Raw genomic sequence first — 27425 nt, forward strand, 5'->3', positions numbered from 1 at the left:
ATGTCTTGTACAGCTGTAACATGACGCCCCAACTCTTGTACTCAATGTCTGAGCCGATGAAGGCCAGTGTGCCAAATGCCTTCTTCACCACCCTGAGCCAGAGGAAGTGGTAAAGGCAGGTACAATTGGAACATAAGAACATAAGAAATAGGAGCAGGAGGAGGCCATCTGTCCTGTCGAGCCTGCTCCGCCATTCAATGAGATCACGGCTGATCTGGCCGTGGACTCAGATCCACCTACCTGCCTTTTCCCCATAACCCTTCATTCCCCGACTATGCAAAAATCTATCTAACTGTCTCTTAAATGTACTTATGAGGTAGCCTCTACCGCTTCCCTGGGCAGAGAATTCCACAGGTTCACTGCTTTCTGGGAAAAGCAGTTTACATAGAACGTAGAACACTACAGCACAGTGCAGGCCCTTTGGCCCACAATGTTGTGCCAACATTTTATCCTGCTCTAAGATCTATCTAACCCTTCCCTCCCACATAGCCCCCCATTTCTCTATCATTCATGTGCCTATCTAAGAGTCTCTTAAATGTCCCTAATGTATCTGCCCCCACAACCTCTGCCGGCAGTGCGTTCCACACACCCACCGCTCTCTGTGTAAAAAACTTACCCCTGACATCCCCCTTATACCTTCCTCCAATCACCTTAAAATATGTCCCCTCATGTTAGCCATTGTCGCCCTGGGAAAAAGTCTCTGACTGTCCACTCGATCTGTGCCTCTTATCATCTTGTGCACCTCTTTCAGGTCACCTCTCATCCTCCTTCTCTCCAAAGAGAAAAGCCTTAGCTCACTGAACCTATCCTCATAAGACAGAGATACAAAGTTTGCTAAGTTTGTTAACACACTAGTTTGCACATCACTACCTCTTTAGTGACAGCGATTGTATCAAGGTCCTCACCTCCCATCGCATCCATAATATCTCTATGGCATTAGATGTGTCCTCCACCGTGAAGGTGGACACAAAATAGTCGTTCAAAGCCTCAGCCATATCTGCATTACCTAATATTAATTCCCCCTTCTCATCTTCCAAAGGTCTAGCCGCCCTTTTCCACTTTATATAATTATAAAAGCTACTATCTGTTTTTATATTTTGTGCTAGTTTACTTTCATGATCTATTGTCCCTTCCCTTATTGCTTCCCTTGCCTTATTTCCTCCTTATGATTACAATATTTAAAAGATATTTGGACAGGTACATGGATAGGAAAGGTTTAGAGGGAGATGGACCTAATCCAGGTGAATGGAACTAGCTTAGATGGGCAATTTAAATGCGCAGGAACGTAAGAAGCTGCAGAGAGCAGTGGACTCTGCCCAATACATCACGGGCACATCCCTCCCCACCATCAGGAGTATCTACAGGAGGTGCTGCCTCAAGAAGGCAACATCCACCATCAAAGATTCCCCCCATCCAGGCCGTGCCATCTTCTCACAGCTCCCATCGGGCAGGAGGTACAGAAGCCTGAAGTCCCACACCACCAGGTTCAGGAACAGCTACTTCCCTTCAGCCATTTGGTTCTTGAACCAACCGGCACAACCCTAATCACTACCTCAGTACAGCAACACTGGGACCAATTTTATCACTTTGAACCAAAGCTGACTGTTTTTTTGTTCTAATTGTGTTCTTTCTTGAAAAAAATTGTGTATAATTTATGTTTAATTCATGTTTTTCTTGTGAGTGCTACTTATCTGACACTATGTGCCTGTGATGCTGCTGCAAGTCAGTTATTCATAATGACTACCTCCTATACTGTATCTCTACCATCCGGTGGCTCTGACGTCCACCATCATGAAATGCTTTGAGAGGTTGGTCATGGCACACATCAACTCCAGCCTCTCAGACAACCTCGACCCACTGCAATTCACCTACTGTCAAAACAGGTCTGCAGTGGATGCCATCTCCCTGGCCCTGCACTCAGCTCTGGAGCATCTGGACAGTAAAGACACCTATGCTAGACTATCCTTTATTGACTACAGTTCTGCCTTCAATACTATAATTCCAAACAATCATCTCCAAACTCCAGGACCTGGGACTCAACACCTCCCTCGGCAACTGGATCCTTGACTTCCTGACCAACAGACCGCAATCAGTGAGGACAGGCAGCAATACCTCTGGCACTGTTATTCTCAACACTGGTGCCCCACAAGGCTGCATCCTCAGCCCTCTACTCTACTCTGACTCCTACGTCTTTGATTATTCTGGCTGCTTTATCAAGGCAGTGAGTTTCCACTGCTGTTTTACTCTGTGAATCTGTGGGTTATTAGACATATTATTCAGGATTATTGACTGTGAGGGATCAGGTCATTAGGGCTCTGGGAGGGAAGGAGCACCTCCTGGGATGTTGGACATTGGGATTGTGCCCAAACATGGTGGTCTGTGTGGGGGGTGGGGGTGGGGGAAGCAGTGCATGGTAACGAGTTATTAGGGATTGGGCAGTGGAGGGGCTGCCGTGGGATGGTAGGTTTCAGCAGGGGGAGGGGAGGGGAAGGGAAGGGTGGAGGGGGAGCTAGAGATGTTTGTGGTCTGTGTGTAGGGAGGCAGGGCCCTGGGGCTCAGGCCCTGCCCACAACGTTGGGAATAGGCTCGGGGAGGGTTGGGGTGAGGATCTGGGCTGGAGTTAGCTTTAGTGATAGAGTTAGGGTTAGGGTGAGGACTTGTGTGTTGAGTTTGCACGTTCTCCCCGTGACCGCATGGGTTTCCAGGGTGCTCCGGTTTCCTCCCACATCCCAACAACGTGTGGGTTGGGGAACTGGCCGCTGTAAATTGCCCCTCATGTATGGGTGAGGGGTAGAATCTGGGGGGAGTTGATGGGGACGTGGGGAGGATAAAAAGTAGGGTTAGCGTAGGATTGGTGTAAACGGGTGGGTGATGGTCTCTATCCTGCTCCTTGCTGTACTGTTCTGTGTTCTAAACAGGCCCTTCGGCCCACCATGTCTGTGCTGAACACAATGGCAAATTAAACTCATCCTTTCTACCTGCACATGATCCATATCCATAGAACAATACAGCACAATACAGGCCCTTCGGCCCACAATGTTGTGTCGACCTTCAAACCACTCCTAAGGCTATCTAACCCCTTCCTCCCACATATCCCCCCATTCCCTGCATGTTCACGTGTCTGTTTAAAAGCCACTGCTGAATGCCACTATCGTATCTGCCTCCACCACTAGCCCCAGCAACCCGTTCCAGGCACCCACCACTCTCTGTGTAAAAAACTTGTGTTACGTACCAGCAACAAAAGAAACACTCGGAGTCATGTATAAGTGTTAGAAACTATTTTATTAATGACTACTTATGATAATAAGAAAAAAAATAAAAGAAGTAAAAATGTTAGAATATTAGAAGTAAAAATGTTAGATATTAAACATTAACCGCAAAAACTAAAATCGAAGTGTGTGTGTGTGGCAAATTCCCAAACTCCAAGTCCAGGAATAGTTCTCAAAGTTGAGTTCAGCAAGCCGTAAGGTGAAACGTGAGCAAAGGCTTCTGCAAAACCACCGTTGACTGATGAGGAAATGTAGAGAGAAAATAGAGAGATTACGAAATCCAAACGTTCCCCGATGGAACCCATACGACACCTCAGTCACTGATGATCTCCACTGCTTTGTTCCAAAGTATCTGCCACCCCAAAAGGCATTCGAGACGTGGCCGTCCACACAAATAACTGTTTCCTTCTACAGGTTAAAGGCAAAGTGGACTCCACTGGATTATTCCAAAAATCCATATGTGGATTGTAGTGAGAGACACAGTTACTGTTTTTCATCCATCGATGTAGAGGCCAGCAGTAAGTGTCTCTCTCTCTCTCTTCCCCTTCTCTCTGACTCTGACTGAACCAAAATGTCAGCATGTCATTATTTCCTGTTGTTGTCATAATAACGCCACACACAAGCACACACATGCCCTCTAGTTGAGTGGTTGAGTGGTGTCACAACAACAACCTCGCACTCAGCGACCAAGCAATTGATTGTGGACTTCAGGAAGGGGAAGTCGGGAGAACACACACCAGTCCTCATTGAGGGGTCAGCGGTGGAAAGGGTGAGCAGCTTCAAGTTCCTAGACATCAACATCTCAGGGGATCTATCCTGGGCCCAACATACTGATGCAATCACGAAGAAGGCATGCCAGTGACTCTACTTCATTAGGAGTTTGAGGAGATTTGGTATATCACCAAAGACTCTTGCAAATTTCTGCAGATGTATGGTGGAGAGCATCCTGACTGGTTGCATCACCGCATGAACACTACCTTGTTTTTCCTCTTTTGCACTATTTATTTATTTTTGTAACTTATAGTAATTTTATGTCTTGCACTGTACTGCTGCTGCAAAACAGCACATTTCATGACATACATCAGTGATAATAAACCTGATTCTGATTATTTGATATTTCTACCCTGGGATAAAGATTCCGATCTATATCTCTGTATAATTCTGCTAGTATTTCTGTAATAGTTTGATTTATATCCACTTAAGTCGCAAAAAAAGTGATTCTTCCGTGGCACACTGGAGAAGTTAGAGTTGTTATTTAACAAAGTAAACAGTTGATTAACTTGCAGGCAGGCCTGAAGGTTGGGAGCAGTTTAGAATTCGGCAAAGGAGGACCGAGAAGCTGTAAAAGAAAGGCAAGGTAGCGTATGAAGCAGAGCACCATCTGTAATAGCTTCCATAACTATGTTTGAGAAAAAGACCAGCAAGTCTAGGCTTTGGCTCAAGAGGCTTCAGCATGAAGAGGCAGAGTAAGTGGCCCAAGTTTGGATAGTGAGAGCAGCTCTCTCAGGAAAAAGACTTCAGAGAGCAGGCAGAGGTAAGAACAGGTAAAGTTTTTATTTTATTTTGTTGTTATCATTGATTCAGCTTTGGTTCAGGAGGCTTCAGTGAGCAGAGGCTAAGCTGAGGTTCAGGTAAGGTCTTTGTTTTGCTTTTATTCCACAGTGGAGCAGTGAAATGGCAGTCAGGGCAGTGGTGTTGTGCCTCTTGTCGGGTGTGGGGAGTCAGGGAGACCTCCAGTGTCCCTGATGACTACACCTGCGAGAAGTGCATCCGGCTGCAGCTCCTTACAGACCGTGTTAGGGAACTGGAGCTGGAGCTGGAGCTGGATGAATTCTGGATCATTCAGGAAACTGAAGAGATGATGGACAGGAGTTACAGGGAGGCAGTCACACCTAGGCTGCAGGATGCAGGTCGCTGGGTGCATCTGTCAGGAGAGGGAAAGGGGATGGGCAGTCAGTGCAGGGCATCCCTGTGGCCGTTCCCCTCAAAAACAAGTGTATCGTTTTGGATAATGCTGGGGGCAGGGGAAGCAACCTACCAGAGGAAAGCCACAGCGGCCATGTCTCTGGCACTGAGTCTGGTTCTGTGGCTCAGAAGGGAAGTGGGGGAAGAGGAGTATAGTAGTGATAAGGGATTCATTGGTTAGGGGAACAGACAGGAGATTCTATGGATGAGAACAAGTCTCCCAGATGGTATGCCGCCTCCCAGGTCCCAGGGTCAGAGATGTCTCGGATCAAGTCCACAGCATTCTTAAGGGGGAGATTGAGCAGCCAGAAGTTGTGGTACATGTTGGTACCAATGACATAGACAGGAAGGGTGACGAGGTCCTGCAAAGTGAGTTCAGGGAGTTAGGTGCTAAGTTAAAAGGCAGGACCTCCAGGGTGGTGATCTCAGGACTGCTACCCGTGCCACGTGCAGGAGAACGAGGGGAGATCTTATCAAGGTATACAAGATTATGAGGGGTACAGATAGGGTGAATGCATGCAGGCTTTGTCCCCTCAGGTTGGGTGAGACTAGAACTAGAGGTCATAGGTTGAGGGTGAAAGGTGAAATATTTAAGGGGAATCTAAGGGGGAACTTCTTCACTCAGAGGGTGGTGCGAGTGTGGAACGAGCTGCCAGCAGAAGTGGTGGATGCGGGTTCATTTGTAACATTTAAGAGAGGTTTGGATAGGTACATGGATGAGAGGGGTTTGGAGGGATATGGTCCCGGAGCAGGTAGATGGGACTAGGCAGAAGATCAGGTCGGCATGGACTAGATGGGCCAAAGGGCCTGTTTCTGTGCTGTAGTGCTCTCCATCTCTGTGACTCTAAGTACAAATGTGAGGCAATACACACAAAATGCTGGAGGAACTCAACGGGTCAGGCAGCATCTCTGGAGGGAAATGTACAGTCGACGTTTCAGGTCGAGACCCTTCATCAGGACTGGAAAGGAAGAGGGCAGAAGCCGGAATAAGAAGGTGGGGGGAGGGGGAGGGGGAGGGGGAGGAGCACAGGCTGGCAGGTGACAGGTGAGTCCAGGTGAGGGGGAAAGTAGGTGGGTGGAAGAGGGGGGATGAAAGGGAGTGATGTAAGAAGCTGAGAGGTGATGGGTGGAAGGGACAAAGGGTTGAAGAAGGAGGAATCGGGTAGGACAGGGCAGTGGACCATGGAATAAAGGGAAGGAGGTGGGGAATAGACGGGCAGGTCATGGGGGTGGGGAGGGGAGAGAGCACAAATGTGAATTCCTCATAGACAAAGATGGCAGAATTTGTACTGGGAAATAATGTCAAAGAAATCATCATCGGCACATTGAGAGCACCGAGTGTAGTAGATAATGTGCATGTGAATCTTTGCCTCACCTGGAAGAGCTGTTTAGGTCCCTGGATGGAGGGGGTGTAGGGACAGGTGTTACACCTTGTACAGTTGCAGGGGTAAGTGCCAGGGGAATGGGAGGGGTGGGTGGGGAGGGATGAGCGGACCAGGAAGTCATGGAGGGAGTGGTCCCTGTGGAAAGCAGAAAGGGGAGGAGAGAGGAAGATGTGGCTGGTGGTGGGATTCTGTTGCATGTGGTATAGATGACAGAGGATGATATGCTGGATGCAGAGGCTTGGTGAGGTGACAGGTGAGAACCAAAGGAACTTTATTGCTGCTCTGTCTGGGGAGAGTGAGGCTTGAGTGTCGACATCCAGGAAATGGAGGAAATGTGTGTGAGGGATCCATTAACTGCAGCAGAGAGGAAGCCATGTTCCCTGAAGACGGCGGACATTTCAAAAGTGGAGACAGAGAAACTGAGAGAAAGAGATGTGTTCCTTACAGGAGACCAGGGAGGAGGTGTAGTCAGAGTCAGATCAGTTTACTGTCACACACACCAGGGTGCAATGAAATTCCCTGCTCGCGTGAAGTTCGCAGAATAAACAGTGTACATGGTAATGATAAATACAATAATAAATGCAGTGACAAGTGCAAAACAACAATGGTACAAAGATAGTGGTGCTAACTGAAGTAATGCAAAAAGAAATGCTAGTGTGACAATAACGGACAAGGTTGAATTAAGAGTCCGAGAACGTGGCAGCACTACTGGGAAGGGGGTGTGAGAGAGGTGACAGGTTCAGGAGTATGACAGCAGTGGGGAAGAAGCTGTTCCTGAGTCTGGACATTCGGGCTTTCAAGCTCCTGTATCTTCTCCCAGAAGGTAGAAGAGAGAGAAAGAAATGGCCAGGGTGGCAGGTATCCTTGACAATACCATTAGCCTTCCTGATCAACATACCATGAAGGTGGACCAGATGGAAGGAGGTGATGGACTGGGCAGTGTTTACCGCTCTCTGCTGGTTCCGTCGGTCCAGAGCAGAGCAGTTGCCACACCAGGCTGAAAAGCAGCCTGTCAGGATACATTCTATGGCGCATCTGTAGAAGTTTGAGAGAATCCTCGTGGACAAGCTGAACCTTCTCAGACACCAAAGAAAGTGCATACACTGATGTGCTTTCTTGATCACTGCTTCAGGGTTGTGCTAAATGCCCTTCCCTGCCCCATTTCCTTTGGTTAAAACTAGCTCTTCCGTTCTGCTAACGTTAAGGTTGTTGTTCAGAAACCATGAACCAAGGTTTGCAATCTCTTTCCTGCATTGCATCTCATCATGGTTGTTGATCTGGCTGATAACAGTGGTGTTGTCAGTGAACTTAAAGATTGAGTTGGTGCTGTACCTGGCCACAAGAGTCATGGGTACACAGGGAGTAGAGCAGGGAACTGAGCACACAACCCTGGGGAGCACTAGTATTGAGGATCAGAGTGGATGAAATGTTAAGCAGAGGTAATGTCGAGGATGAAATGTTGAGGTAGCCGTGGGAGTCAGTGGGTTTATAGCAGATGAGAAACACTGTGATGCTGGAGGAACACAGCAGGCCAGGCATCATAGTGTTTTTCATCTAGATATTCCAGCATCTGCAGTCGTTTGTCTCTCGACGTTTATCGTAGATATTGGTGGATAGTTTGTCTCTTGAGATGGAGACAGAGAGATCTAGAAAAGAGAGAGAAGTGTCGGAAATAGTGAGGTGAATTTTCAGGGTGGGCGGGGGTTGGTGGCAAAGGCAATAAAATTGGTGAGTTCTGCATGGGTGCAGGAAGCAGGGCCAATGTAGTCGTCAAGGTAGCTGAGGAAGAAATGGGGACGGGGTGCCAAAGTAGGTTTTGGACAAGGACTGTTCCACATGACCAACAAAAATACAGGTGTAGCTGGGGCCCATGCAAATGCCCACAGCATCAATAATACCCTGTCCTGGTCCAGCCATGTAGATACCACGGCCAAAAAAGCTCACCAGCGCCTCTACTTCCTCAGGAGGCTAAAGAAATTTGGCACGTCCCCTTTGACACTCACTCATTTTTATCAATGCACTATAGAAAGCATCCTACCTGGATGCATCACAGCTTGGTGTGGCAACTGCTCTGCCCAAGACTGCAAGAAACTACAGAGAGTTGTGGACACAGCTCAGCACATCACGGAAACCAGCCTCCCCTCCGTGGACTCTGTCTACACCTCGCTGCTTCAGTAAAGCAGCCAGCACAATCAAAGACCCCACCACCCCGCCCAGGCATTCTCTCTTCTCCCCCCTCCCATCGGGCAGAAGATACAAAAGCCTGAAAGCACGTACCACCAGGCTTAAGGACAGCTCCAGGACTGTTTATGAGACTATTGGATGGTTCCCTAGTATAATAAAGCGGACCCTTGACCACATAATCTAGTTCATTATGGCCTTGTACCTTATTGTCTTCCACACTGCACTTTCTCTGTAACTGTAACACTTCTGTATTCTGTTATTGTTTTCCCTACCTCAATGCACTGATGTGATGAAATGATCTGTATGGATGGCATGCAAAACAAGATTTTTCACTGTACCTCAGTACATGTGACAATAATAAACCAATTTACCAATTACCAACCTATGACTTACTCTTGCAGTTTCCTCATAACACATCTCTCTGAAACACAACACTGAGGCAAACATTTTGAAGAAACACAGTATAATTATAGCACTTGGCCGCAATTGCTTCTTGATTTCCATGTAATGCCTTTGTTGTTTAATCAGCCTCATAGGTCAGGATGTGCTGCGATCTGATATAGAATTGTTTTCCTGTTAACTTCTCGGTCTAATCAACAGCATCACCACGAATAGGTCTTCATCTGGATACAAGGCAGAGGCATGGTAGGTACGGTTGCCACTAATTTGTGATGAAATACAGGGAAAATGAGTTGTGACAAGGAGAAACGGAGGCAAAAAAGGGATATAGATAGGTTCAGTGAGAGGGTAAGGATCTGGCAAATGGAGAAGGATAGGACTGGTCCTGGGGTTAAGATTCTAAACTGAATGAAGGCCAATTTTGATGGCATCACAAGGGATCTGGCAGGCATGGATTGGGATAGGTTGTTTTCTGGCAAAGAGATGCTTGGTAAGTGGGAGTCCTTCAAGAATGAAATATTGAGAGTACAGAATCCCTATGTTCCTGTTAGGATAAAAGGCAAGGTTAAGAGGTTTAGCGAACCTTGGTTATCGAGTGATATTGAGGCCCTGGTAAAGAAAAAGAAGGAGGTGCATACCAGGTACAGGCAGTTAGGATCAAATGAGGAGCTTGAGGAGTATAAGAAATGCAAGAGAACACCTAAGAGGGAAATCAGGAGGGCTAAAAGAGGACATGAAGTTGCTCTGGCAGACAAGGTGAAAGAGAATCCCAAGGGTTTCTATAGCAATATTAAAAGCAAAAGGATAGCAAGGGACAAAATTGGTCCTGTTGAAGATCAGCGTGGTCATGTGATCCTGTGGTCACCATTGAGGACATGAGATCAGTCTTCCAGACAGTGAACCCGCAGAAAGCATCTGGCCTGGAAGGTGTCACTAGCCGTGTGCTCAGATCAGCTGGCGGGGGTGTTTGCAGACTTACTTAGCCTGTCCCTGCTTCAATCTGAGGTTCCCACCTGCTGTAAGAAGATCACTATCATCCCGGTACCTAAGAAGAACAAGGTGACTTGCCTTAATGACTACCGACCAGTGGCTCTGACATCCACCATCATGAAGTGCTTTGAGAGGCTGGTCATGGCACGCATCAATTCCAGCCTCCCAGACAACCTCGACCCACTGCACTTCACCTATCGCCGAAACAGTCTACCATGGACGCCATCTCCCTGGCCCTACGCTCATCTCTGGAGCATCTGGACAGTAAAGACACCTAAGTCAGACTATTGTTTATTGACTACAGCTCTGCCTTCAATACTATAGTTCCAAGCAAATTTGTCACCAAATTCCGAGACCTGGGACTCAACACCTCCCTCTGTAACTGGATCCTTGACTTCCTGACCAATAGACCACAATCAGTGAGGATAGGCAGCAATACCTCCAGCACGATTATTCTCAACACTGGTGCCCCACAAGGCTGTGTCCTCAGCCCTCTACTCTACTCCCTATACACTCATGACTGTGTGGCCAGAGTCTGTTCTAAGTCCATCTACAGGTTTGCAGATGATACCAATGTAATTGGCCGTATCTCAGTCGGAGTACAGGAAGGAAATAGAGAGCTCCTCTATCATGACATGACAACAATGTTTCCCTCAATGTCAGCAAGACAAAAGAGCTGGTCATTGACTTCAGGAAAGGTTGCAGTGTATATGCACCTGTCTACATCAATGGTGCTGAGGTCGAGAGGGTTGAGAGTTTCAAGTTCCCAGAAGTGAATATCACTAATAGCCTGTCCTGTTCCAACCACATAGATGCTACGGCCAAGAAAGCTCACCAGCGCCTCAACTTCCTCAGGAGGCTAAAGAAATTTGGCGTGTCCCCTTTGACACTCACCAACTTTTATCGATGCACCATAGAATGCACTATCCTAACTGGATGCATCACGGCTTGGTACAGCAACTGCTCTGCCTGGGACCGCCAAAAACTGCAGAGAGTTGTGGACACAGCCCAGTGCATCACAGACACCAGCCTCCCCTCCTTGGACTCCGTCTATACTTCTCGCTGCCTTAGTGAAGCAGCCAGCATAATCAAAGACCCCACCCATCCAGATCATTCTCTCTTCTCCCGTCTCCCATCAGGCAGAAGATACAGGAGCCTGAGGGCAGGTACCACCAGGCTCAAGGACAGCTTCTATCCTGTTGTTATAAAACTATTGAATGGTTCCCTAGTACGAGAAGATGGACTCTTGACCTCACAATCTATCTTGTTATAACCTTGCACCTTATTGTCTACCTGCACTGCACTTTCTCCGTAGCTGTGACACTTTACTCTGCATTTTGTTATTGTTTTACCCTGTACTAACTCAATGCACTGTGTAATGAATTGATCTGTACGAACGGGTATGCAAGACAAGTTTTTCACTGTACCTCGGTACAAGTGACAATATTGGTATTCGTATTGGTTTATTATTGTCACTTGTACCGAGGTACAGTGAAAAACTTGTCTTGCATACTGATCGTACAGATCAATTCATTACACAGTGCAGTTACATTGAGTTAGTACAGAGTGACTTTCTGTAGTACAGGTAAAAACAATAATAGTACAGAGTAAAGTGTCACAGCTACAGAGAAAGTGCAGTGCAATAAGGTGCAAGGTCACAACAAGGTAAATCGTGAGGTCATAGTCCATCTCATTGTATAAGGGAACTGTTCAATAGTCTAATCACATTGGGTAGAAGCTGTCCTTAAGTCTGGTGGGACGTGACCTCAGGTTCCTGTATCTTCCACCCGATGGAAGAGGAGAGAAGAGAGAATGTCCCGGGTGGGTGGGGTCTTTGATTATGCTGGCTGCTTCACCAAGACAACGAGAGGTAAAGACAGAGTCCAAGAAGGGGAGGCTGGTGTCCGTGATGCGCTGGGCTGTGTCCACAACTCCCTGCGGTTTTTGCGGTCTTGGGCAGAACAGTTGCCGTACAAAGCCGTGATACATCCAGATAAGATGCTTTCTATGGTGTATCGGTAAAAGTTGGTGAGAGTCAAAGGGGACAAACCAAATTTCTTTAGCCCGCTGAGGAAGTAGAGGTGCTGGTGAGCCAACACCAATAATACCAATAGTAAGCCGATACCGATACCAATACTATGCATGGAGCTGAAAGAGATAGGGGAGATCTTAAATGAATTTTTTGCATTTTTTGTACTCAGGAGACAGACACAGAGTCTATAGAACTGAGGAAAAAGAGTAGGGATGTCACGGACCATATCAGAATTATGGAAGAGGAGGTGATGGCTGTCGTGAGGCGAATTAGGGTGGATAAGTCCCCAGGGCCTGACGATGTGTCCCCTCGGACCTTGTGAGAGGCTAGTGCAGAAAATGCAGGTGCCCTGGCAGAGATATTTAAAATGTCCTTAGGTGAGGCGCCAGAGGACAGGACGATAGCTAATGTTGTTCCATTGTTCAAGGCTCTAAGAATAAGCCAAGACATCATAGGCCAATGAGCCTGATGTCAGTCGTGGGTAAATTACTGGAAGGTATTCTGAGGGACAGGATATATAAGTATTTGGATAGACAGGGCCTGATTAGGGATGGTCAACATGGCTTTGTGCGTAGCAGGTCATGTCTAACCAATCTTATAGAGTTCTTCAAGGTGGTTACCAGGAAGGTTGATAAAGGGAAGGCAATGGACATTATCTACATGGACTTTAGCAAGTCTTTTGACAAAGTCCCACATGCAAGCCTGGTCCAGAAGGTTAAGTCGCTTGGCTTTCAGAGAGTGGTAGTAGATGGTTGTCTCTCTGATTGGAGGCCTGTGACCAGTGGTGTGCCGCAGGGATTGATGCTGGGTCCGTTGTTGTTTATCATCTATATTAATGACTTAGATGATAATGTGGTAAACTGGATCAGCAAATTTGCAGATGACACCAAGATTGGGGGCGTAGTGGACAGCGAGGAAGGCTGTCAATGCTTGCAGCGTGATCTGGACCAGCTGGGAAAATGGGCTGAAAAATGGCAGATGGAATTTAATGCGGACAAGTGTTAGGTGATGCACTTTGAGAGGACAAACCAGTGTAAGACTTGCACAGTGAATGGTAGGGCACTGAGGTGTGCGGTAGAACAAGGGGACCTGGGAATACAGATCCATAATTCATTGAAAGTGGTATCGCAGGTAGATAGGGTCGTAAAGAGAGTAAAGATATCAATAAGTTTGAAAGAGTGCAGTGAAAATTTATAAGGATGTTGCCGGGACTTGAGGACTCGAGTTACAGGGATAGTTTGAAGTGCAGGAGAACAAGGGGAGATCTTATAGAGGAATACAAAACTATGAGGGGTATAGATAGGGTGAATGCATGCAGGCTTTATCCCCTCAGGTTGAGTGAGACTAGAACTAGGGGTCAAAGGTTTAGGGTGAAAGGTGAAATATTTAAGGGCAATCTGAGGGGGAAGGTCACGTACCAGCAACAAAAGAAATACTCGGAGTCATGTATAAGTGGTAAAAACTATTTTATTAATGACTACTTATGATAATAAGAAAAAAATAAAAGTGTGTGTGTAGCAAATCCCCAAACTCCAAGTCCAGGAATAGTTCTCAAAGTTGAGTTCAGCAAGCCGTAAGGTGAAACGTGAGCAAAGGCTTCTGCAAAACCACCGTTGACTGATGAGGAAATGTAGAGAGAAAATAGAGAGATTACGAAATCCAAACGTTCCCCGATGGAACCCATACGACACCTCAGTCACTGATGATCTCCACTGCTTTGTTCCAAAGTATCTGCCACCCCGAAAGGTATTCGAGACGTGGCCATCCACACAAATAACTGTTTCCTTCTACAGGTTAAAGGCAAAGTGGACTCCACTGGATTATTCCAAAAATCCATATGTGGATTGTAGTGAGAGACACAGTTACTGTTTTTCATCCATCGATGTAGAGGCCAGCAGTAAGTGTCTCTCTCTCTCTCTCTCTCTCTCTCTCTCTCTCTTCTCAGTGACTCCGACTGTCTGCTCCAGCAATGTCATTATGTCCTTATCACGACCCCCCCCCCACACACACACACACACACAAACACACACACACACACACTACTCTATCATAAAGGGACATTCACCAATAGTAACCTAGTTTGTAACAGGAGCTACTTCACTCAAAGGGTGGTGCAAGTGTAGAACGAGCCGCCAGTGGAAATGGTGGATGCGGGTTCAAGTGTAACATTTAAGAGAGGTTTGGATAGGTACATGGGTGCGAGGGGTCTGGAGGGATATGGTCTGGGCACAGTTAGATGGGACAGGCAGAAAAACCAGGCTGGCATGGACTAGATGGGCCAAAGGGCCTGTTTCTGTGCTGTAGACCTCTATGACTCGATGGATTATCATGCGGGAAAGTGGGAAACGGTCCATTCTGACAGGAATAATTTGAAAGAAGCATGTTATCTGAGTGGTGAAATATTGCAGAGCTCAGAGCTGCTGAGGGGTCTGGGGGTCCTCGTGCATGATTCACAAAAGACCAGTCTGCAGGGACTGCCAACAAAAGAGTTCCACCTCAACGCACTGTTGTAGTGAAGCGAGCTGTATGGATGGCCTGCAGAACCAGATTTTCACTGGACCTCGGTACATGTGACCAGAACAAACCAGTTCCACTTCCCTCTGCAGGGCCACAGTGGAACCTGCCTCCACAACATCTGCAGGAGGAACTTTGCAGATTCCAGACACGAGTCTTGGAAAACAAGTTTTACTAGTGTCGCTCTTCATCCCCTCCCCCGTCAGTTCACACCTGTGACCTCTGGTCTCCAGCCCTCCACCGTGGGGACAGCTCCCACTCTCCGCTCTGCCCACACCTCATCATTTATATGAATTGAAATCTCCCCTCGGCCTCCACTTCTCCAAAGAAAACACTCCCAGCCTCTCCAATCCATCCTTGGAACTGCCGCCCCTCATCCCAGCATCCATTCCCATAAATCTCTCCTGGGCCCTCTCTGACACCTCCACATCCTTCCTACACTGAGGCGATCAGAACTGAACACAATTCTCCAGTTGAGACCGGACCAGTGCGTTATCTGGGTTCAGCACAACGTTCTTGCTCTAATACTCTGTGCCTCTGCTGATAAAGCCCAGAGCTGCGTATGCCTTATTAACCACTTCCTCAACACCCCCCTCCACCTACAACGATACGTGCACCCACACCCGCAGGCCCCTCTGCTCCTGAATCCCCGATAGAACAGTATCCTTTGTCCTGTGTAACCTCTCCTCATTCCTCCCACCGGAATGCCCCAACCCACATTTCCCCACATTAAACTGCATCTGCCATGCATCTGCCCATTCTACCAGCCTGTCTACACCCTGCTGAGATCGATCACCATCCTCTTCCCAGTTCACAGTACTGACAAGTTTTGAGTCATTTGCAAATTTAGAAATTGTGGCTGGTGCTCCCAAACCTAGGTCATCGACATAGATCAAAAAAAGCCATGACCCCAGCACCGATCCCTGGGGAACACCGTTATTCGTCTCTCTCAGTCTGTGAAGCAACTCTGCATCGTGACCCACTGGTGCCTGTTACTCAGACAACTTCGTATATGTGCTTTCAATGACCCTGTGAATGCCATGTGCTTAATAACTGGGTGACGGGTTAGGGAGAGTAGTCTTGTATCTGCTGGAGTTTGGAACAGGGGACTTGGATGAAAAATAGAAAGTACAAGAATGGAGGGATATGGGCTGTGTGGGAGGGAAGGGTTAGATTGAATAGGGAGTAGGTGTTTGTATAGGTCGACACAACATGGTGGGCTGAAGGGCCTGTACTGTGCTGTTCTGTTCTGTGTTCCATCTGCTGAGGAATTTGACAAGATTGATGTGGAGAGGATATTTCCTCCTGTGGGAGAATCTGGGACCAGGGCTCACTGGTTATACATGAGGGATCACCCATTTCAGACAGAGAGACAAAATAGTTCCTCTCAGAGGGCTGTATGCCTTTGGAACACTTCCTTAGATATTTCTAAGATGTAGGTTGGCAGATATGAGAAAAACAAGAGGTGAAGATTTATGAGGGTATACATGAGGTTACAATCAGATCAGTTGTGGTATTGGTATTGGAATTGGCTCACTATTGTCACTTGTACCGAGGTACAGTGAAAAACTTGTCTTGCATACCGTTCGTACAGGTCAATTCATTACACGGTGCATTGCGGTAGTACAGGGTAAAAATAATAACAGAATACAGAGTAAAGTGTCACAAGAGGCGAAGGTTTACTGGGGCTATACATGAGGTTACAATAAGATCAGCTGTGATATTGAATGGTTAAGGCCTCTCCTGTTGGGTTGGCTGGTCACTGCAAGGGTTTGATGGGTAAACTGATGAACTGGTAAAGTCGTAGCAGTCTGTGTAACCGAGGTACAATGAAAAACTTAGTTTTGCATGCCATCCATACAGATCATTTCACTACACAGTGCATCGAGGTAGTACAAGGGAAAACAATAACAGAATGCAGAATAAAGTGTTATAGTTACAGAGAAAGTGCAGTGCAGGCAGTCAATAAGATGTAAGGCCATTACGAGGTAGATTGTGAGGTCAAGAGTCCACCTTATTATACTAGGGAACGATTCAATAGTCTTATAACAGTGGGATAGAAGCTGTCCTTGAGCTTGGTCCTTAGGGATTCCCGTTTCAAGGCTGTTGATCACGGATTATTGAACCTAGAACATAAACACAGAACACAGAACAGTACAGCACAGGAACAGGCCCTTCGGCCCACCATATCTGCACCCAACATGAAACCAAATTAAACTAAATCCCTTCTGCCTGCACATGATTCATATCCATCCATTCCCTGCACATTCATGTGCCTGTCTAAAATCCTCTTGAGTGTTACTATCGTATCTGCCTCCACCACTCCCCCTGGCAGCCTGTTCCAGGCACCCACCACCTGGGTAAAAAACTTGTCCCGCACATCTCCTTTAAACTTTCCCCCTCTCACCTGAAAGCTATGCCCTCTAATATTTGACATTTCTACCCTGGGATAAAGACTCTGTGCTTGATCTCTCTATTACTCTATGACACGATTAATATTGCTGTAATTGTTCGCTTTATATCTATTTAAGTCACAAAACAAAAAGTGATTCATCTGTAGCTGACTGGAGAAATTAGAGCTGTTATTAAAACAAAGGATGCAGTCAATAAGGTTGCCAGAAATAGCAGGTAGGCCTGGGGATTGGGAGCAGTTCAGGATTCAGCAAAGGGTGACCGAGAAACTGTTCGGGAAAGGCAGGGCAGAACACAGGCAGAACACAACCTGTAAGAGCTTCTGTAAGTGCGTTAAGTGGAAAGACTCGCAAGGGCAAAGGTGGATTCCTTATGGACGGAGAAATCCTTCATACTTTCCCCTCCTCACCTTAAATGCATGCCCTCCGGCCTTTGTCATTTCTACCCTGGGAAAAAGATTCTGAATGTTCCAGTGAGCACTCACACAATTCTTCACCAGGACTTGTGGACATCGGAAGATTGGCACCCTCAAATTTCCCCTCTCATGGAATTACTTGGCCTCTTTGTACTTGTTTTACATTCACTTTCTCCTCTCCATCTCAGGATTGGAACAATCCACTCACCAAGCTCAGCGACAGTCTGTGCTGAGTGACTGTGCAGACTTGACAAAAGGGAGCCTCGCCCAGTTGATCCCAGTTAGTGTATCAGCCCCTATGGATCCTCTGTCTGAGCACCCAGTTCACCCGATCTCCACTCACAGATCCCGCCACATTCCCTTCTCCCTCCTCCTCTCCCTTCTCAGTCGTGGCATTTTCTGTGCTGGACCTTCCTCTTGTATCTCTCCTCTCATTCACCTCTGTCCCTTCTTCCTTCTGTCTGTCAAACCTTCAGCAGAAATTATGATGAAACTGTGAGCCACACTTATCTTGATAAATGCTGTAGGCATTGCAAAACACCTCCTGCTTCTTTACTTGAATGCTCACACGCTGCACTTTCCTCACTCAGATAAGGCGATGAATTCATCTTGCTGATCACTACTGGGCCATCCTCCTGTCGCTTGGAGTCTGTTTGAGAAAGTCCATTGAGTGGAGTGCATCCTTCGGACGGGTATGTGAATTCTTTTATCCTATAACACTTTATCACTTCCTCACTGCCGGGTTAATTACTTGCTACTTGCTGTTGTTGATGTGTGAGCAGATGGAACACAAAGTTCCACAAACAGAAAGATGAGATGGGAACAGTTTAACTCAGGAGGACAAGCTGCACCAACTTGGTTTGCATTCCTTCAAGTTTAGAATGTTAATGAGATTAATTGGGAGTCACAAAATGAGAACAGAATTTTATAGCTCTGATACAGAGCAGGTGAGTACTTTGATGGTGGGATCCAGAGTAAGGATCATTAATATTAGATCAGGTCATTGGAGAAGTGAGAGTAGGAAGCTGATTTTCACACATCAGAGTAAAACTGCATGAACACTGATTCAAATGGATGAGTGACCTTGATTTGTCTACAAAAGGGTGGAGTGCAATGAACACACAGATAAAAAATTTCGAGACTGAGCCTGGTGACTTCTTTGCTGTTTAAATCCTCTGGGCTTGGCTTATTCAGATCTTGCCTTAGTTACAGCTGCCCTGTTACACTCCTGTCAGAGATATGGGTATGATTCTATCATGGAAGTTAGAAAAATTTCTACTACAGAAGATGAGAGAGCAGTGATGCAGAGAGAACGGTTTTGCACTTGTGTTCTTGCAAGCCATGCATATTCACCATTGTGTCACCGGTAACGGTGGTAGAGAAGGTGGAATTTCAGGGCCAAAGATGTACTCACAAAGGAGGCCAGAAGAAAGTTACCAACAAATAGCTGGTTAAATGTTCATTACAAACAGTAGTTAGGTATAAACACATAAATTGGTGTAGGAAGAGTGCCAGAGAGATTGCTACTGATAGGTAACAGCTTCCGTTTACTTTGGATCACCACATCAATTCTTGGTTAAACAAAACTATGGCTTGGAAATTGCAAATGACAATAAGAAAATCAAAAAAACTACAGATGATAGAAATCTGAAATGAAAACAGAAAATGTTGAAAACACACAGCAGGTCAGGCAGTGTCTGTAGAGAGAGAAACAGGGTTAATGATCCAGGTCCGGGACCCTTCACAAAAAAAACATAAATAATGTACAATTTTTACAAGAAAGAACACAATTAGAACAAAAAACGTGAAATCCATTTTAGTGCTCAAAGTGGTCCCAGTGTTGCTGTACTGAGGTAGTGATTAGGGTTGTGCCGGTTGGTTCAAGAACCGAATGGTTGAAGGGAAGTAGCTGTTCCTGAACCTGATGGTGTGAGACTTCAGGCTTCTGTACCTCCTGCCCAATGGGAGCTGTGAGAAGGTGGCATGGCCCGGATGGTGGGGATCTTTGATGATGATCTGCATATGGGGATTAAAGTCTCAAAATAAGAAGTAGACTATTTAGGACTGAGACAAGATAAAATATCTTCACTCAAATGATGGTGAATCTTTGGAGTTCTCTGCCATGTGGAGGCTCAGTCTTTGATTTCATTAAAAAAAAGAAGATTGATACATGTCTGGATATGAGGGGAATCAGGGGATATGAGGATAATGCAAGGAAATGGCAAAGGGTAGAAGATCAGCCAGGCTCTGTTCAAAGGTCGGGCAGGTTCACGGCTCCTAATCCCCACCTTTAGATCTAATGTTCTGTATTGAACCGTGGTTGTATCACACTAAGGTCTTTCCATGGAGTTCTGTCCCCATGTTATAATGGGGACAGAGAGACACAGGACAGACCGCTGAGAACATCGACAAGGATGATATCAAAAATGTGATCAGGAAAGGATGAACAGACTGGGTCTCTTTTCTCTTGAGGAAGGGAGGGTGAGGTGAGCCGGCACAGGTCTTTAAGATGATAAAGGGTGTTGACCGAATGGGTGAAGTGGTGGTCACCCACACACCCTGACCTGACTTCAATTCCCACCGGGACAGCTTCAAAATTTACATTCAGCTTGTAATGTGGCATAAAAAAAGCAGTTGTTTCTGTAACTGTGAGCACAAGTCCAGTGGATTGTTGTAAAAATCCATTTGGTTCTCTGATCCCTTAGAATCATAGAGAGGTAGGACAGGGAAAGAGGCCCTTTAACCCACTCACACTAATCCTACATTATCCTACTTTATTGTCCGCTCGGGGAGGAAGTCTGTCTCCTCACCCAGTCTGGCCTGTATGTGTCTCCAGACCCATCCATGTGGCTGACCCTGAAATGGCCCCGTGAGCCACTCTGTTCAAGAGCAATCAGGGATCCAAATCAACGAGCAGGAAACAGAAAGCTTCTCCATCAAATCTGGGGACTTTTCGTTTGTGTTGTGCTCAGTTTTTTATGCCAAATTTATCAGGAAGGACATGAGCATAAGACGGCTGTGAAGAACCTGGGTCAGAGCATCTGCGTACATTGGAAACACCAGAGACTACAGATATTGGAATCGGGAGCCACAAACAATCTGCTAGAGGAACTCGACCAGCATGTCAATGTTTTGGGTCAAAACCTTGCATGAGGACTCGGCATTATTCCTGATGCGGGGTTTCGGACCAAAACGTTGATAGTCCCTTTTCGTCCACAGATGCTGTTCAACCCGCTGAGTCCCTCCAGCAGATTGTGTGTTGCTCCCTGTACATTGAAGACACTACGGACTTCTGCTTGGATCCCTGGCTGGTTCACAGATTGATCAGCAATGATGGCTAGTTTGAGCTGACCTTGGGGACCAGAGTCAATCGCAGCAAGAGTAAGGCCATGCTTCTTGACAACTGATCCAATCAATCCTTCACACACAAATGGGGTCTCAATCCCACTGCACACTGTCCTCAATGATGGCCTGCACAGTGGATGTGACTGTCCACCACCTCCTTGTGGACCCTTGTTTGCCAAGAAGGTTGGGAGAGGGATGCAGTGGTCCTTGTCGAGGTTGGTCCCGAGTGTAGATTTGGGATGAGGAAAGATGTAAAGAGGCTCGAGTGGAGCATGGATATCAGCATGGACAGGATGGGCCATATGGATCGCAAGAGGCTGCAGAGGGTTGTAGACTCAGCCAGCTCCAACACGGGCACAACCCTCCCCACCATCGAGGACATCTTCAAGAGGTCGTGCCTCAAAAAGGTGGCATCTGTCATTAAAGTCTCTCAGCATCCGGGACATGCCCTCTTCTCATTACTACCATCGGGGAGGAGGTACAGGAGCCTGAAGACCCACACTCAACAATTCAGGAACAGCTTCTTCCCCTCCACCATCAGATTTCTGAACAGTCCATGAACCCATGAACACAACCTCATTGTTCCTCTTTTACACTGTTCATTTATTTTTGTAATTTATAGATTTTTATCTTTGCACTGTACTGCTGCCGCAAAACAACACATTTCATATCATATGTCAGTGATGATAAACTTGATTCCGATTCTGTTTCTGTGCTGTTGATACTCAGTACATCTATCATGGACTCCAGAGAGAAACATGATGATGTTATTTTCAGATTGTACAAGACACATTCCTGATGGAATTCACAAATTTCTCAATTACCAAATTGTCCAATATAGTCTGAAAATAACATTCTCCTACATCCAAGACCAGACATGGGTGGGGGTGGGGGGGGGTACAAACACACAGGGGACACCCCTGTCTATGCACATTTTTCCCAAGAAGAAAACAATGCTTTAGGTAAAGAGTGTGAGAGTTTTTTGACAAAACGTTCCCTCCACAGATGCTGCCTGACCTGCTGAGTGTTTCCTGTATTTATTTCACATTTCCAGCGTCTGTGGCATTCTTTGCTTTTCTAGCAGTATCGCTGAGTTAAAATCCCCACCACTGTTACTCCTACCACTGCACCGTAATAAAAGGTTTCTGTGATCGGTGCCTGCGGATGGACCTCAGATCCTTAGGCGAGCTCAAAAAAGGATGTGCCTTCTGGGATGCCCCGGGTGCCAGCACTGCCTGTCCTGAGCAATGCCATGTTGGAGAGACCTTGGTCACCATGGGCACATGGGGGAGGATGTTGGCAGATTTAGTATGTGCTCTGGGAATGCTTGTATAAATTGCCAAATGCCTTAATCTTATTTGACAATCTGTTTCTTTCAGAATATGTCTTCTATCCATATCAAAATTCCTATTACTTCAAATGGAAATACGACCATTTACTTTGAAATTGATCCAAGTAACTTTCCTTGTGATCCAGAGACATATCCAGCCATGGATACTCTGGCTGCTGTTGTCTACAGCCTGGTGTGTTTCCTTGCCGTGACGGGGAACCTGGTGGTAATGACCGTCATACTTTACAACCGACGCACGACATCGACCACAGACGTCTACCTGCTCAATCTGGCCACGGCAGACCTCCTCTTTGCCCTCTCTCTGCCCTTCTGGGCAGTAGATGCCACATCAGGGTGGATGTTTGGTGATGCCATGTGTAAGGTTGTCAGCATGTTACAGGAGGTGAACTTTTACAGTGGGATCCTGCTGCTGGCCTGCATCAGTGTGGACCGTTACCTGGCCATTGTCCGCTCTGCCCAGTCCCACAAGCAGAATAGGCTGTTTCTGACCAAACTGGTCTGTGGTGTTGTCTGGGTGCTGGCCGTTCTGCTATCCTTACCCGTTCTCTACAAGAGCGAGATCCAGGACCATTTTTCCAAACAGTTCATATGTAATGAGGATCATGATGGTGAATTTGATGAAGCATGGAAACTAGCCACCAAAATCTTACGCCACATCATTGGGTTCCTCATCCCACTGGGGGTCATGGTCTTCTGCTACAGTGTCACCATCCACAGACTGTGTCAGACTAAGGGTTTCCAGAAACAGAAAGCCATGAAGGTTGTTATCGCCGTGGTGCTCGCTTTCCTGGTCTGTTGGCTGCCCCACAATGTAACTGTGTTCACCGACACTCTGTTGAGGCGCAAACTCATCGCCGACAGTTGTGTCAGGCGCCACCACATCGACAGGGCTCTGTCTGCCACCCAGAGCCTGGGATTCCTGCACAGCTGCATTAACCCAATCTTGTACGCGTTCATCGGGGTGAAATTCCGGAGAAACCTGCTCAAACTCTTGGCTGATAAAGGACTGGTGAAGGAAAGGGAAGAGTCTCAGTTCAGGAGGTCTGTACAGTCCTCAGTCAATGGAATGACATCAACCACCATTTAGACCCAATGTGAGAGATTCTGTGATGTTTCACTGCAGCACAGAGTGAGGTTGGGCACATAGTAAAGAACTGCTGGGCTGCTGATCAAACTCTGTCCCATTCTGCCTGGGGAATAGATAAAATTACCTGTGGAGAGTCACTTCTAATTGCTTACAGAAAATGTCAAGTTAAAATGGAGAAACAAATGCAAACAGCCGAAACTGCAGATGCCCGAAATCTGAGATAAAAACAGTGCTGGAAATCCTCAGCAGGTCAGGCAGCGTCTGTGGAGGGAGAAAGTGTGAACTGGACCGATGGAAGGGCATTGACCTGAGTGTGAAATCAAGATGTGGGCACTCCCATAGTGATTGGCAAAGAGCTTCTACCACATTATAAGCAGGTCGTTCAAACAATCCGTACATTGGAAATGTACATCCACAAAGGAAAGGGGTGACCTTCCTTTCCCAGCAGAGCCTTGTGGATAATGATGGAGGGGTCTGGTGTCCAACCAACCACAAACAGCAGAAGCTAAAGGATGAGTTTAGCAAAATGTAATCTTCTTGTCTCTTAGTTATTGGGAAGCCTTCAATGAAAGTTGCCAGGCAACTCCCAGAAACATCAAAAATGGGAGCAAGAGTCAGCCATTTGGCCCTTCTAGACTGCTCTGCTGTTCAAGGTGATCATGGCTGATCTTGCAAATTCTGTCCCCTGTTCATGCTTTCTCCGCGTGTTCCCCTGATCCCTCTCGCCCCAAGAATAACATCTACCTCCTTCCTGGGGCATTGTCCTGAAGCGTTAACCCAAGAAGTGTAACTCCATCTACACCAATCCCATTCCCCAGCACGTTGTCCGTACCCTTCTCTGCCTTGGTGATTCATGTGCTCGTCCAGATACTTCTGAAATGTTGTGTGAGAGTCCCTGCCTCCACCGCCCCCTCGGGCACTTTATTACATCTTTCTTTATCCCTTTTTACTGGGAAAGGGAACATTACCAAGGCCCCGAACATCGGGGGTTAACAGTGGCGCCAGTGCTGTGATGCCTGGTGTGTGGCCTGTCTGTTCTCTGCAGTGATGAGGCGACACCGTCGACATCACTGACTGAGTGAAGGATGAAGTCCGTTGCCTGAGGAGTGTTGGTCTGACAGCTGATGATCCGGCACTGTCCGCTGACCGGCTCACATTGCACGGAAAGATAAGGGAGGTCTTGAGGTGGTCAACAAAGCACTGCGGGGCAGCCTTCCTCACTTCAGAACAAAAGCAGGCTCATGGCTATTATGGAACACTTCCAACACGAGGGGGCCGTTCGGCCCACTGTCACCGTGCTGGTCGTGACAGAGCCACCCAGCCTGAGCCCACCTTCAATCATCGGCTCCACTGCCCTGCAGGTAACGGCCCTTCATGTACATGTCCAGCAGTGTCCACATGTGACGGGGGTCTCTGCCTCTCCCCCCCTTTAGGGCAGTGAGTTCCAGAACCACCAACCTCTGGGTGGAAACATCTCCCCCCAAAACTCTCACCAATTACTTGAAATCTGTTCCGCTTGGCTTTAGAGCACTCTGCTCAGGGAAAAAAAATCCTTCCTGTTTATTCAATCTAGTTCTATCATAGTCTTACACATCTCAGTTAAGTCTCCCTCAGCCTCCTCTGTTCCAAGGAAAATATCCACAACGTTGAATCTTTCCTCAAATTTCCAATCCTGGTGATGTCCCCATAAATCTCCTCAGCATCCTCTCCAGTGTAATCATACTTGTGCTGTAATGTGGTGACCAGAACTGTACGCAGTGCTCACACTGTGGCCTCAGTGGTGTTGTGTCAGGTTCCAGCATAACCTCCCTGCTCTTGTGTTCCATGTCTCTGTTAATAAAGCAAACCTTTTTAACCCCTTATTAACCTGCCCTCCTCTCTTCAAGGATCTGTGGACATACACTCCAAAGTCCTGCTGTTCCTCCACACCACTCAATGTCCTTCCATTCACTGTGTCTCGTTGCACCTTTCCAAAGCATTACCTCCCACTTCTCTGGATCCAAATCCAGTTGCAGTTTCTGTGCCCAACTGACCAGACCATCGATATCATCCTACACGCCAAATCTTTCCTCCTCGGTGTCAACCATCCCTGACCAACCTGTGTTCTCTCAGTAAAGGGGGCATTTTCCCATGGAATTGATTCCCATAACTTTTCCAGTTTATCCCTTCCTGCCTTTATAATCAATGGTACATCTCTCACAGTCTTCCCCTCCACTGGAAGCACTATGTACCCAGTTGGAGTCAGAGCCACTACAATTTTCTGGCTTGCTGCTTTTAACAGCCTGGGATATATTCCATCTGGACCTGGGGATTTATCCACTTTTGAACTAACTGAACCATATCTCATTCTAAAGCTGCAGGAGAACATAACTCACTGAAAGACGTTTCCTGCAAGTGTATATATGCCAAAAAGAAGTACATTTGGCCAAGAAAGCAAAGGCTGTGTCGTTTATATTTCCAGTTTATGTTTGGACAAGTGAGCTTGAAATGTGTGAATGGAATTTACTTTGACATATATTCTGTACGTTCACTGACTGCCTGTGAAATAAAACAGCTTTGATTCACACCTGGCCTCACCTCTCCTGCTTGTCCAGTCTGTCTTCAACAAAGTACAAAAGTAAAATATCCAGTGCAGAGCAGAGGATGATCCTACAGTCACACCCTGGGCTGCACATCATTCAGGTTGAAGGACAGCTACACATCAGTGAAAAGCGGAAAACTTCAGATGTTGGAAATCTGAAGTAAAATCAGAAAATGCTGGAAACACTCAGCAGATCGGACAGCATCTGTGGGAACAGGAACAGAGTTAATGTCTCCCACCTGAAACATTCACTCTGTTTCTCTTCCCACAGATGTGTCCTGACCTACTGAGTGTTTCCAGCACTTTCTGTTTGGATGTTAAGTGCAGCCACACCCCTGAATGGCTGACACCCGGATTGTCAATGAGAGCAGCAAACACCATTGTAATTGAGCAAGTATCGAGGACAATGTCAATGGGCAGGCATCCCTTCATTCACACCACTCTCAGCACCGACCTTATTCTACCTTTGCTGTAGACATCTTCCTGCTCTGATACACAGTGCCAGGTCCTTTGGTAGCTCACCCCAGGCAGGACTCCAAGCCAAGTGTCCCGCCTCAAGCCGCTCGATCTCAAACTATCGCCTCTTGGTCATCCCCTTCACATACTCCTGACGGAAGAGACAGATGAGTCTCACCCATAACTCACAACAGCCTCAAGGAGGGGAAACCCTCCTGCTTCATGGAGTCAGTGAGTTTCGAGTTATACAGCATGGAAACAGGCCCTTCGGCCCAACCTATCACACCAACCAAGTTGCCTACCTGACCTAGTGCCATTTGCCACATATCTCGTAACCTTTCCTATCCATGTACCTGTCGAAATATCTTTAAATGTTATTATTGTACCCACTTCCTCTGGCAGCTTGTTCCATATACGCACCACCCTCTGTGTGAAAAAGTTGCTCCTCAGGTCCCTTTTGAATTTTTCCCCTCACAATTTAAACCTATGCCCTCTACTTTTGGATGCCCCTATCTGGGGAGAAGACGGTGGCTGTTCACCTTAACCATGTCCCTCACAATTTTATAAACCTCTATCAGGTCACCCCTCAGCCTCCTACATTCCAAGGAAAACAGTCCCAACCTGTCCAGTCCCTCCTTATAACTCAAGCCCTCCAGTCCCAGCAACATCCTTGTGAATCTTTTTTGCACCCTTTTCAGTTTAATGACGTCCTTCCCATAGTAGGGCAACCAGAACTGTACACAGTACTCCAAATGTGACCTTACCAATGTCTTGTACGATGAAGGCCAGCGTGCCAAACGCCTTCTTCACCACACTGTCTACCTGTGACGCCACTTTCAAGGAACCATGTACCTGTACCCCTCGGTGTCTCTGTACTACAACACTCCCCAGGCCCCTACCATTTACTGTGTAAGTCCTGCCCTGGTTTGTCTTACCAAAATGCAACACCTCACATTTATCTGAATTAAACTCCCTCTGCCAGTCCTCAGCCCACTGCCCAGTTGATCAAGCTAAGGTATTTATTTAAAAGATAAGATATT

At 46.8% G+C, this 27425-nt stretch overlaps 2 protein-coding genes across 4 annotated transcripts in view; one reads left to right on the forward strand and one right to left on the reverse strand.

Moving 5' to 3' along the window:
- The window catches only part of LOC127569766 (C-X-C chemokine receptor type 2-like), a 134079-nt gene that overhangs the window by 52309 nt on the left and 54345 nt on the right, over positions 1 to 27425 (reverse strand). The window lies entirely within an intron of this gene.
- LOC127569778 (C-X-C chemokine receptor type 2-like) lies at positions 13755 to 25907 on the forward strand. Of its 2 annotated transcripts, none has more exons than XM_052014664.1 (3): positions 13755 to 14121; positions 18156 to 18257; positions 22290 to 25907. In XM_052014664.1, exon 3 carries the CDS (start codon positions 22293 to 22295, stop codon positions 23346 to 23348), a length of 1056 nt encoding a protein of 351 aa, XP_051870624.1. In that variant the 5' UTR covers positions 13755 to 14121; positions 18156 to 18257; positions 22290 to 22292; the 3' UTR covers positions 23349 to 25907. The 2 variants fall into 2 exon arrangements, with proteins under 2 accessions (XP_051870624.1, XP_051870631.1); XM_052014671.1 differs by having other exon boundaries at positions 22387 to 25907.

Source organism: Pristis pectinata, chromosome 1 (genome assembly GCF_009764475.1).
Source record: "Pristis pectinata isolate sPriPec2 chromosome 1, sPriPec2.1.pri, whole genome shotgun sequence".
Lineage (NCBI taxonomy): Eukaryota > Metazoa > Chordata > Chondrichthyes > Rhinopristiformes > Pristidae > Pristis > Pristis pectinata.